This window comes from Symsagittifera roscoffensis, chromosome 6 (genome assembly GCF_963678635.1).
Source record: "Symsagittifera roscoffensis chromosome 6, txSymRosc1.1, whole genome shotgun sequence".
Classification (NCBI taxonomy): domain Eukaryota; kingdom Metazoa; phylum Xenacoelomorpha; order Acoela; family Convolutidae; genus Symsagittifera; species Symsagittifera roscoffensis.
Window position 1 is genome coordinate 2,929,034 of NC_087067.1, and position 12,749 is coordinate 2,941,782.

General features: G+C 35.8%; 1 protein-coding gene across 1 annotated transcript; it reads right to left on the reverse strand.

The window, feature by feature from the left end:
• Window positions 1-2,027: 2,027 nt before the first annotated feature.
• LOC134848208 (uncharacterized) lies at window positions 2,028-11,903 on the reverse strand. Its single transcript, XM_063865581.1, has 5 exons — window positions 11,696-11,903; window positions 11,060-11,186; window positions 7,315-7,455; window positions 5,212-5,446; window positions 2,028-2,580 (listed from the first exon to the last, which is right to left on the reverse strand). The coding sequence occupies exons 1-5, from the start codon at window positions 11,896-11,898 to the stop codon at window positions 2,087-2,089; spliced, it is 1,200 nt and encodes a 399-aa protein (XP_063721651.1). The 5' UTR covers window positions 11,899-11,903; the 3' UTR covers window positions 2,028-2,086.
• Window positions 11,904-12,749: the final 846 nt, after the last annotated feature.

Here is a 12,749-nt window from a genome sequence, read left to right on the forward strand (position 1 = left end):
AACTTATAATAGGATCCTTTTTCAATGTCAATATATACAAAAAAGAATGCTTCTCTATCAAATCGAAGCTCTGAGCGATGCAACTGTACTTAAGGCCATTTAAAAATGACACGACGCTAGCTTCTGGTACGAATCCACACGGGACCTGTTTTTTGCGCAAGAAAAACTTGAGGCTATTCAAGACTATTGTCTCTGCTCAGATTTGTCGCCTTTGTTCCCGCACAGGATTTTTTGACTGTCGGCTTCTTTTTTTCAATGCTCTTTCTAAATCCTCTATCGGTGCAGATCGTTTTGTACGTTGATTTATAGCTGTGTGCTATTTTTATACATTTTTTGACAAAATGATTTTTTTTTTTCAATTTGATTTATCTTTCATTTACTCAACGTCATTAATTTGTGTATCGCAAGCAAGTAGTGCGAAGCTCATCGTTACTTCTCTGGTCTAAAAATGTGAACAAATCATTTGCCTCAATTCAGTTTGCGACGATTTAAGCTTCCGTTTACGCGTGTTCTCAACGCAATATATCTGTTAATTGTCAATCTTCGAACCACCATAGATTTACAAACAACTTGTCTCGAATAGTTTTTGGTAACTGAAATTTTGACAAGCTATGAATTTTAGGCTGATAATATCACATTTTAAGAGTTAAGTTTGAGTCGTGTGCTGATTATTTAAGATCAATTAGCTTGCCTCAATTCAATTTGAAATGACTTTGTAATGCGGAAGAAATTGCCTCGCATAAATAATGCGAGTTACATTTTTAGCATCAAACACAAAAAACGAGCAGTTTGGATGGACTCGTGTCTGGTTTTAATTGTGTTGTGCGGGGCCCACGATGATCCTGGGATTGATCCCGAGTGAGCAGATTTTTTTTGGAAATTAGTATGAATAAAGAAACCACCTCGAGCATATCTATTCCTGAATTTCCTTGAAAGTCTGATCATAAATGATCACAGGCAAAAAATCTTTCGAATTTGAGTTCAGGACAAAAATACGTCGCGCTTGATAAAAAAACGTCAAAAAATGATAAGAAAATTGTCTGGAGAAAAGAGAACTACCCCAAGCATAAATGTTCCGCACTTTCTTTGAAAATTAGAACAATTAAAGCCAGGAGTATGCGTCAGAAAACTGATATTTATGAATAACCGATCGAAGACCACTCTTCTCTTTATGACCGCAAAGCATGTGGCATTTATTCGTTCAAAATTATAATCGTAAGGTTATCTTTTTCGTCCAACACGTGATCAAAGTGCAATTTCAACCTGTTGTTGGAAATGATAATTGTCAGTATCGCTAGCTGTTTTTTTTTTTAATTTTTAAAAAAACTTTTCATACTCTTGTATGCACAAAAAAAATAAAAATTCTTAAAAAAAATCTGAAATATGATACCACATTCGCCTGGACCTGCTCTAAAACAATTTGAGGAAAATGAACGGATCCAACTTACATCATAATTGCATCATACCACCACCACCCTTAACCTCTGATCCTTTGTATTACATCACGAGGCCAAACTGCACTGGATAGGAGCACAATTTTGTGTCTGTATGTTCCTGGATTCCAGAGACAAGTCTTTAAACATGTTAAAATTTTGTCGGAACGATTAAAGAGAAGGAAAGAACAAAGGGAGCGTCCTTGTTGCGGAATCCGCTTATAATGCACAAAATGCACAGTTTGGCCTCGTAATGTACTTGTATTACTTTCAGGCGTGCGGTTATTAGCCAATCAGAACTCAGTTTGTTCTCATGATGCATATACAAAACAGTGCGAAAAATCATGTAATGAACAAAAAAAACTCCGATACAAGAAGTCCTGTTTTAGGTCGCCGATGGGCGCGCTAGGCGCGATTCACCCCTTTGCGGCAATAATTGGCTCTAAATTTCGCATACAGTCCTACAATCTGTTGGCAAGCTCGCAACATATGTGCAACTAAATTTCAAACTGATGCATACGGCATCAAACTACGTAATTATTTTAATTGCGCATACTAAGCGGCACTCCTGCTTGTCGCTACGCCGCCCATAACTTGTGATCAAACATTCAATTTGAGTTTTACACGCATAGATTTATATTTTGATATAAAATTCAAAGAAGTTTATTGAATGCATCCTTGTTGGCGATTTTCGCGGCTAGTTCTTCCACAATGACCTGAGCGCATTTTGTTGACGATTGAGGATTCTGTCCCGTAACTATTCCTTTATGATTGACAACGTTGCATGCAAAAGGTTCCCCCTTTACAAACTCTGCTCCTGCCTCGGTTAATTTTGTCTCCAGCTTAAAATTCATGATATTCCACGTGTCCTCATTAAAGACCATTTCTTCTTCGTCGTTTGTAAACGATGTTACTTTTCGGTTCTCCAGGAGTGTCGGCTTAGTTGCCGCTTTGAGTGTGATTGGGAGGAGCCCGCAGGTTCCGTGGCAGACGGCTCCTATGATTCCGGCGTTGTGCTTGTACACCTGGCGAGCGATTGTGGCAATCTCGCGATTGAAAGCAACATCCCACATTGGACCATGACCTCCCGCGTAGAAGACAACGCTGATGCTACTGGGGTCGATATTCGCCGGATTGAGGGTGTTGTCTGAAATAAGACAATTGATCTGAATTAAACGACCCAGAAACAAGTAGCTCAGGAATTAATCGGATCTCTTTAAATATAGACTTCCTTTTGCAAAAGAGGGAGATTCGTTACCAGGTATAAATTTCTCATATGGTTAACCGTTGATTTTTTCTTAATAGGGGTGATATTTGTTACTACGTACTGGAGGGGGGATATAGTCAAAGAGATCCGAATTAATCTACGAAATATATAAGCCAGAATAATTCAAATTACCCAAACTCAAAAACAGGGAATCTGAACAAAATGGATGCTCTGCAAATTAGCGCAGGATGTTCCGATCACAGTTGTACCGTTTCAGGGATAGAGTCAAGATCACGTACTTGTGTGGATATTTCAAATTACGTGGGCTTAAACCTCCCCGCGCACGCACGCCGCAGCTATCACAGCGAAGAAAAATAAACAAAACAAATTGAAAAATAAACAAAACAAATTGACCCGCAGATAATTACACGCTTCTAAAAACAATAAGAAATAAAAAGAAAGATCAACTTTTAAATTGCAAAAGGAACAAAAAAATTGATCTTTTAAATTTCATTCAGTCTTTGCTAAATGTAGACTGAATAGCTAACAAATTAAACAATTAAGTAAAATTTCACGATTGTGGTCAGCAAGCATTTTCAAATCGGAACGAGCTTTTTCCAGGTGAACAATTTGCCCAATCAATTCTTTAGAGTTTTTTAATCGGAACTTCCGAGTCTTTTAATTGTAAAGTAACATGCGAATTTTAAGCATGTCTGCTCTTAAATTTTTTTGAAGTTCATACTTTGGTTGGTTGTAAGCTTATTAACTCCGATTTGTTTTAAAATCAATCCTTTTTTCTCTATTGATTCGTCCTAAAAGGTTTTGTCTGATGTTATATGGGCTAAGTGATCTCATACTGTGTCATGTGATAAGCGAAAAAAATTTCCTAGGCCTGTGTGTTTTTTGGACGGGACTTGAATAATTTTTGTTGAGTATTATTCAACGGGTGTCTGCTCAATAATTGTCGGCGTTGTTGCCGCATTGTTACTTTCGTTCCGATCCCAATTGAGCATTAATTTGTCTGTATTAATTCTCAAATTCTGTTTAAGAAATTTTTGCGCAAGACATCGAGACAAACATTCTAAAACTTTGGTAGATATTTCGACATTTTTTGAAGATTTTAAACTAGCGGCTTTCGTCTCATTTTCTGTCAGCGAGTTTGGCCTGTAGTGTTTGTGTTAACTCGCAAGTACCACAAACTTGGCTTTCTAATTTATATTAGTATATTTTTTTCTCTGAAAGGCGAATAAAATTTTGAAGTTCAGTTTTTTTCGACGAATGACAAGGAGATATTTATGAAAGACAGTAAAGCAAACAAATTAAGTTGAAGGCACCCAATTACAAGAAAATTATTAGTTTAATATTGAATCACTTTTTGTTACAGCAGTTAGTCTTGTTTTCGATCGATTTGTGGGCAAGCAAGTTGCGAAACCATTATTCGTTTTCCGGCAAAATACCTTCACTTTGTTTGTTTTGCTCGTTATGAACCCGGGCTGACCTCCATGCAACAATAATGCTTATCATGCAGTTCCATACATCAAGTGTGTGGAAAAAAGCCTTCATACATTTTTCAATTTTCATACAATTTCGAAATAATTTTCTGCGGCTGTTTGATTCTAATAAAACAGGCTGGTGATAGAAAAAAACCGATGTTTTCGTTTTTTGAAAAAAATGCTTATCATACAGTTCCTATATATGGAAATTGTATGACTGGTATTTTTTTGATGGCGACACAAAATTTTTCCCAGTAATTTTGAATAATTGCCCCAAAATTTTTTTTTTTCAACCGCAAATTGAAATTTGTACGCATGTAAATTTTACGCATGTTTTTTGTATGCATGCCTAGATCAATGTCTGATAATTTAGAAGTTCAAAATTTAAAAAAAATTATCGTTGAAAAATTTTGCCAAAAATTAAAAGTTTGTTACTTTTGTTATATGATTTGTGAAAGACAGCTTTAAGACATTTCAGGCCGTTTTCTAGGCATTGTAAATATACGACCGTTCATCTTTGGTGCTTTGAGTAAACCAAAGTCTTTGCCACTTTTGTTCGGTTACAAACACAACCCAAAATTTTTCAGAAAATAACTATAGAAACTGAAATCAACTTTTTGGTTTATGGAAAAACACCTATCACACAATTTCCATATATGAAAAAATGCTTATCATAGAATTTTCATACATTTTTCTGTACGTATGGAATTGTATGAACTTGAATGACAAAAAGTTTCTCATATATGGAAATTGTATGATAAGAAGTTTTGGTCAACCCGGGAAGTTTATTGTCTAGATCATACACGTCTGCTTGTCATTCGCCGGTTTTTCTTCTCTTATTTAATGGAAACTCAATCTTATTTGGAAATATTAAAACCGAGAAATTGTTTTTCTGTTCAGTTTCTGTCTGCTTTTCATTCCATATGACTAAAAATTGAGAGCCAAACTGACATCGTGTTTGTTACCTCTATTGATGAAAATAAGTCTGAAAGCTGCAAACTTTGTTAACAATTTTTTCGGAACCAAAAAAGTTCGTGCAAACTTCACAAAGTTATGTGAGTTTTTTTTCCGTTTGTACCTAGCTTGTGTAGTATCTCTGGATCCTCGATGAAGTTAGCGCAGATCAAGTCATCCATGTATGCCTCGTAGCTGCTCGGGTCCATAGGGGCATAGCCTCCTCGGGGGGATACGAAGACAACGTCTAGTCCTGCCTCTGTGAACACGTGGTATGGGTGGGCCACTTCGGGTAGGTAGTAGCCTGTCTTTCGCCCTGTGGTGCCAAGGTCTGCGTTGTTCGTCACCACCATCATTACCTAAAATTAAACTAAATATTTTATTATTTGTTTGTGGATTCCACAAACTGTTCAAGATTCCGGAAATGCTGCTGCGCATTCCCTAATTCGCTATTTTTGGAGCGATTTCGAGCATACATTGTTTTAGCTTTATGTTTGTGGAATCCAGAACAGCAAAAAAGATCAAAGAAAAGTAGCAATGTTGCGGTTTCCGCGACAAATCTGATTTTGGCTCATTGCGGAAACCGCATACAATTCACAGAATGCACAGTGTGGCCTCATAATGTTATAAAGACAGATATGATATTAAGATCTGTTTCATAGATGATTCCGATTTACATGAAATCATTTTTTCATGAATGTTAGTATCTCGATCCTCGTGTTTTTGGTTTTCAGGGTCTCGCCTCGATGAACCTCAGGGCTCGTGCGAGATCCTTGTGAGTTGCCTAGTATATTTGTATTTTTTCTCACAAAAAAATTACATTTTAAAATACATAAGAATAATTGTTTCCCCTACCTGCTAATTTTTATAAATCTTTTCTCTGCTCACATTGTCAGATTTTTATAAAAATTGGCATGCGGGCTGATTAGACCATGACAAATATTTTTGGTTTTTGTACGTAACCTTGTAAAATCTTCGTTGCATCATGAATAAGAATTGGGAGGGTGGAAAAGAGATGGAAAAGGAAAACAGGTTTTGTAGATTATTAATTAGAAAAATGAAAAAAAGTGTTGTTCCCAAAATGGCGCAAACAAACTCCAAAAACAAACTGTATTGAGTAAAACTAAGTTTTCACGGTTTAAATTAATCATAAATAAGCTATTTTAAGCCTGCGCAATCACCTTTTTGGCTCAAAATCAGACCAAAAATCTAAATTTTCAAGCAGGTTTCTCGACACTGAGAAATGTTATTCGTTCGAATTTCGACTTTAAGGGTTTTTTTTATGATATATCAAATGACACGTTACGATGATTATTTGTGGCTCCTTACTTGGTGTGGAAAACAAAAAACAAAAAAACTAAAATAATGGTCAAAACAATAAAGAAAATTGCGGGATAGAGTATAGAGTAGAAATTTAAACAAGACTGCTCATATCAGGGAGAAACCCTGAATGTTCTGACTGCCTTTTAAGGTTTATGGAGCAGTCATAAGATGAAAAATTAAATGTAAAAAAATAAATTGAAAAAAAAAAGATTTCTAAAAATTGAACGTTTTTTAAATGAAATCATCCCACACGCCATATAAACACAAAATAATAGAATTCGCTCTTTGTAACAAATCATTTATGGTAAATCAGCTTCTTTCAACTAATTTGAAGCGATTTCTAAGACGGAGTAAATCTCCGCTTATGCATTAAAAGCATAAAATATATCGCGCGTTAATTGTCCCAAATTGGCCAAAATGGCTATCTTTAAACTCCCATAACTTTATGAAAAACGATCACAGGTAAAATATCTTTTCAAATTTGAGCTCAGGACAACAATGCCTTTCAAATGATATAAAAATTCCGTCAAAAATGGCTAGTCAAAAAGTCGAAATTTGTCTGAAGAAAAAAACCCACCCCGAGCACAAATATTCCGTTACTTTCGTATCGAAAGTCGGAACAAAAAGTTTGTGATATATCCATGATCAAGTTTAAACTCCAGTATGCGGAGTTGCTGCATAATAAATGCTGCGGCATTTTAATTTTTTTCCTTCTTGCAATAAGCGCAGATTTCCGCTGATTGCTTCTTTTTGACATATTTATGCCGCGTGTGTATTTGTTAAACCCGAGAGATGCAACGATAGGCTAAATATAATCTATTTTTTTGGCAGAAATTGAAAATGATTTATTGTTAAGTTGTATAAATTTATGCAGTGGGAGACGAATTGTTATAAAATAGTTGACCTTGTATGGAAGTGTTTTGGCCTTGACTTCGTGTTCCCAGCAGTGAAGGAATTCGGCCAGTGAGATTTTTCCATCGTTGTTTTTCTCCAGTGCTTCAAACTTCTCTTTTTTCCTCTTGCTTTGTCCTACTGCGGCTTCAACCTGAAATAGGAACAGGAAATTGACCTTTTTTATACTATTTTAATAAATTGTTTCCAATCTAATATAATGGCATTTTATATAAAACAAAAACAAGCTAAAATATTGGCTGAAAAATGATTGGAAAGACGCTTTTAGGCATGAAGCTGTTTTCAAGCGCCTCAAGTCCAATTAGACTATTAGCCCAACCTACTTAAAGTAAAAGCCCTCACTTCCGATAAGAATAAATTTTTACGGGTCTTAAATCGCCGAGATATGGTATCCAAAATTCACACATGCTGAAATACCTAGGCGAGAGTTTTCGCCAGCCGAAAATGAGTCAAGTTTGTTTCCTAACAAAAGTGTGATAACTTGGTTTAGTGAATTGTTTAGCGAAACGTTTTTTGTTTTGGGATGAAGAAATCTAGCATATTTGGTTGAGGACAGCCATGTTGTAGTGGTCACGCATGATATTCGAAAGTGCTTCGATTTTCCAATATTTGTTAAAAAGAGCATTTAATTGCTGTGCAAGTATCACAGAATGTTTTGGTCATAATAAATCGCGCAAAAACTTTTAAATGAAATAGTTTTTTTTTGTAAATTTGAAAAAGATATTTCATATAAAAGTTTTTGCGCGATTTATCATGACCGTAACATTCTGTGCTACTTGCACAGCAACTAAATGCCCTTTTAACAAATATTGGAAAATCGATACGTTTTCGAATATCATGCGTGACCACTACAACATGGCTGTCCTCAACCAAATATGCTAGATTTCTTCATCCCAAAACAAAAAATATTTCGCCAAAAAATTCGCTAAACCAAATTATCACACTTTTATTAGGAAATAAAGTTGACTAATTTTTGGCTGACAAAATTTGAATACAATATGAAACAAGGTTTTGTAAATTTGAAAAAGATGTTTCAAAAGTAGGTTCGGAGAGAGGGAGTAAAAATCAATAGAAGAATACTTTGAAAACTGATTCAAGTTCAAATTGAAGAGCCAAAATTTTTGAACCTCAATTTCGCACGACGCTAAGTCACTACCCTTGCGATAAGCAATGGTACTGCAACCGGGTACAAGCTTTTTTTCTCGTAAATAACTTTGTCCACAATACTTGCATCTCTACCTTGTTTCATGTTGTATTCAAATTTCGTAGATTCTAGGCCAATTTAGCATGGAGGTATCGAATATGCCCAGGACCGCAAAGGTCCTGTGTTCGAATCTGACCAGGAGCTGTTTTTTTTTTCAAAAAGGTAAACATTCTGTTTTTAATAAAGTTGTCGGCCAATTATTTGTCTGCTTATTTTTTGTCGGCTTAGATGTCACATCATTGAGTTGTTTTTTTGTGCGTACTTTTAAATAATGCTGTTTTTAGAGTTTGATTTACGCCTATTTTGTAATTTTACTTGCCTTGACTTCGTTCTTCCTTATTTGTTTTTTTTTTATTTCGCTAAAAAAAATCCTCGGCCAAAACTTTTTCGGCCTATTTTTTATCTGACTTAGGACTTAATTTTTGGCCGTTTTAAGATAAACAGAATTTTAGCACTCTTCTTCGCTCTTTTCGATGTGGTCGTATGTTTACCAATCGGTTTGTTGAAATGTCATTTATTTCGTTTTAGAACTTTTTTTCACTTTTCGCCAAAGTTTTAATTTTTCTCAGAAACTTCTCCTGATTTTCAGAAAAGTGGTTTTAATTGAAATAAGACTTACTCCTCTGTGTGCATGCGTCCTCCCTTATAGTTTTTTTTTACTTAACCCTTTTGTCTACAGCCTTCGAAAAAGTGTGACTGATTATACTACCCACATTTTTGATTTTTTTTTTGTTTTCTCAAAAATTACCCACTCAAATATGAGTTTCAGGTTTCAATGAATCGAATTGTTTTGAAAAAACCTCTGCATAAGTGGCTGCGACCAAATATCAATTTTTTTTGCACATAAAGTTATGGCCTTCGGAATAGTCAAACTTTGATTTTTGACCGTTTTGTGAATGCTTTCGCCTGTTCTCAAAAACTAAACTCTCAAATCGGATTATTTGGGTTCAACGAAATAATGTGAAGTGGGAAGTTTTTCTGCATAAGCGGACACTAAATTTTGGTTCTTTGACCGTTTTTTTTCATCTTTTTGAATATTCTCGAAAACTACCCCGCCATATCCGAGATTTTGGGTTCAATTCTCAGAAAGGGTTTCCGGAAGCTCATTCGAATACGCCCATTGTTTATCTAAATGTGTTGGCCCTCGGAAAAGTAAAAATTTTGATTTTGTGACCGTTTTTTTGATAGTTTTTGTCTTTTCTCGAAAACTACCCTCCCGAAACTGAGATTTCTGGTTGAATCAAAATTACAGGTTGCGTGAATTCCTTCTGCATACCGTTACTGCATAGTTTCTTCACACAAAAAATTCCGATTCTAAGAATGGTCAAATTTTTGATTTTTGACCGTTTTCTGGATTTTTTCCGCTAACTATCCTGCCAAATCTGATTTTATGGGTTGAATAAAATGAACAGGTTGTTAAAAGCCGGTATTTCTAATTAGCTATGTCCACTTTGCTGAAAAAAATAGTTATGGCCTTCAAACAAGTCAAAGTTTTGAAAATTTGACAGTTTATTGGAAGCTTTTTGACTTTACGCGAAAGTCACTGGTCAAATTTTCAGGTTGTGCACAATCTAAAAACCCGGCTTTGGAAATCTTGTCTGCTTTAGCGGCCGTAACCTGCTGTTTTCAGAAAATTGCTATGGATTTTAAAAAGTCTTTTGAACGTTTCTTAGGACTTTCGACCGTTTTTTGGAAACTTTTTGAGTTTTCATATAATTAACGCTATCAAATCTGAGATGAAAATTCCGTTAAAAGAAGGGGTCGCGATAATTGTTTCCGCAGAAGCGGCGATTCTTTAGTTCTTTTTGAGAGAAATTTATCTCTTTGGGAAAATTGGTTAGTTGAAAATTTCTTACTTTTTTTTAGTAGAGAAACAACTAAGGTTTTAGGCAAAGTCCAATTTTTGAAATCACACTTTTTCCTTCACAATTTCGTTCACAATTTTTGATGAAATCACACTTTTCGATATTACACTAAACGCCACACGAGCCTTCTTTCATGTGTATTCCCATTTTTCACGAGATTTGTCTGAAGAACCAGATGAGTAATATTCAAGGAAACAAGATATTTGAAAGGCTGCTTGTGCTTTTTTTGCACGAATAATGAACCAGCGGATTTAAACAATCTCAGGGATTCGACCCCCTGCCGACCCAAAGGGTCCCCATTCGTACTATTTTGAGATACCCATTTTCGGCTGACTGACCCTAAATTTTTTCTAAGGGCGCTTTTGGCGCCAATCTATACTAATTTTGAGGGGGGAGCGCGCGCCGAAAAAACACAATTTTTTGGTCGAATTTTTCCAAAAAGTGCCTAAATACGCCTTTTTCTGGCCTGTTCTTTTTCAAGGTTTGCCTACAGGGCAGAACATTTGGTCAAAATGGAATTTGGGAGAGCTCTCGAAAATCCCCCCTCGAGAAAACCCTAGATGCACCCCTGTTTAAATCTGAAAAAGTCGAATTACTTTGCAAAAAAAGCAAAGCATAATTTTGGTTGGTTTCTGTGATCTTTTATTGGGTTCTGTTGAGCTTCTGACCTCTTTGGGCGATATGCTGCCGTTGCTGTCCAGGTCGAGTTTGGCGAAAGAGTCGAGACCCCATCCGAACTTGTTCACGGGTAGGTGAGAGAGAACAGAGCAGTATTCGGAGTAAGTCACAGGGTACCTAATAAGTGAGAGTTGAGTTGATCAAAGTGATTTGATTGGTTGAAGTCCAATAGAGTTGAAGGTTTTTTGTCTCGGAAACTAGTATTATCATTGACAATTTAGAAACTACCAATGCTACCAATTTGTACAATTGATTCTGCAATTTTTTGTATATGTATAGAAGCAGGTGAAATTTTTAGTTGAAATAGTTTTAAGTTGAAATCTTTCAGACTCTAAAAAGACGAAAAAAAATGTCTAAAATAATTTCCACAAAAATAAAGACACGGATTCTGGCTCTATATTATACTACTATCTTGTAGATTTCATTCTAAATGTTAAATTTGTATAAAAAGGTCAAGTTTCTAATTGAAAAAATTTTAGGTTGAAGTCTTTTTTGCTAAGAAAATGTATATCATGAATAACGTGGACTTGCTTTGAAATGTGAAAAAAACTGGGTAGAGGCTTTTGAAGAATCTTCAAACTGCTGCCTGTAAAGCAAATTCATTATTTGAGGAATCTCTAACTAACTGAAACAATCTATCCAGAAGTCTATTGAACTGCTCCTGGTCTGCTGGAATGACCCCGGCAACATTTCTTTTCACAAATAGCAGCTCCTCCACGAAGTCCTGGAAGAGAGGGTTCTCCTTCTTAGCATAATCCTCTTTGAAGTGATCCAGGATCTCTTTGTTGGCCTTGTAAGCTTGGCGCAACTCATCCGCTATCTGATCCATGGTCACACCTGTCATCAACAAAGGAGAAATCATTTCACGCAGGAATCTTAGCTAATCAAAAAAAGAACTATTTATGGGATTTTCTGTAACCGCGCTCTTCTATGAAGAGCTGAACAGTTTGTAGTTCAGTCCTTTTGAGTTTAGGTCCGGGTCGGCTCACTCATTGAGTAATTTCAGATAAGGTACACCGTCTGCTCGTCACGCTATCTTATTTTCGCCCGATAGATTCGTGCAACTTTTTGGTCTAATAAAGATCCTAATCTTACTCTTATATTTCCTAGTCTCAATAGATCTAGTCTATACTGGTAATCTTGTGAGGTTAGAAGCGAGGAAGAGCAACTGTTAAGTTAAATTTATTCTTCTCTGGCTGAAACTATTGTATAGATCAAAAAACACTATGGTCGGGAGTGGCCGCAAAAAATAATATATGGTTTCAATAAACAAAAAAGACTTTTTAAAATTTTTATAGAATGCATAGTTCAATCCCCCCAAGGAAAGTTAAACTCAAATACAGTGATTTTAAAAAGTCTTCTCTTTTCGTGAACACCATTTACCATTGAAACTGCCACTGCGGACCATTGAAACTGAAATAAAATTCCCGAGCAGCTAGAAGGCCCAGTAAAAGGCCCAAGAAAGAGACCAAGGTATCCCAGAGTAAAAGTAATTGACCAAGAACTCTAATCGACTTGGGAGGAATAATCGACTCGCCAGGAATAAAAAATAATAATCATAATAATATGTGGGGGCCACTGATTATTATGATTATCGGCCTGACTTATTATATTTATTTTCGGCCTAAATTCCATCGGCTAAATGGCCGCTACCCTGGACAGACGTTGACTCAACCTAGT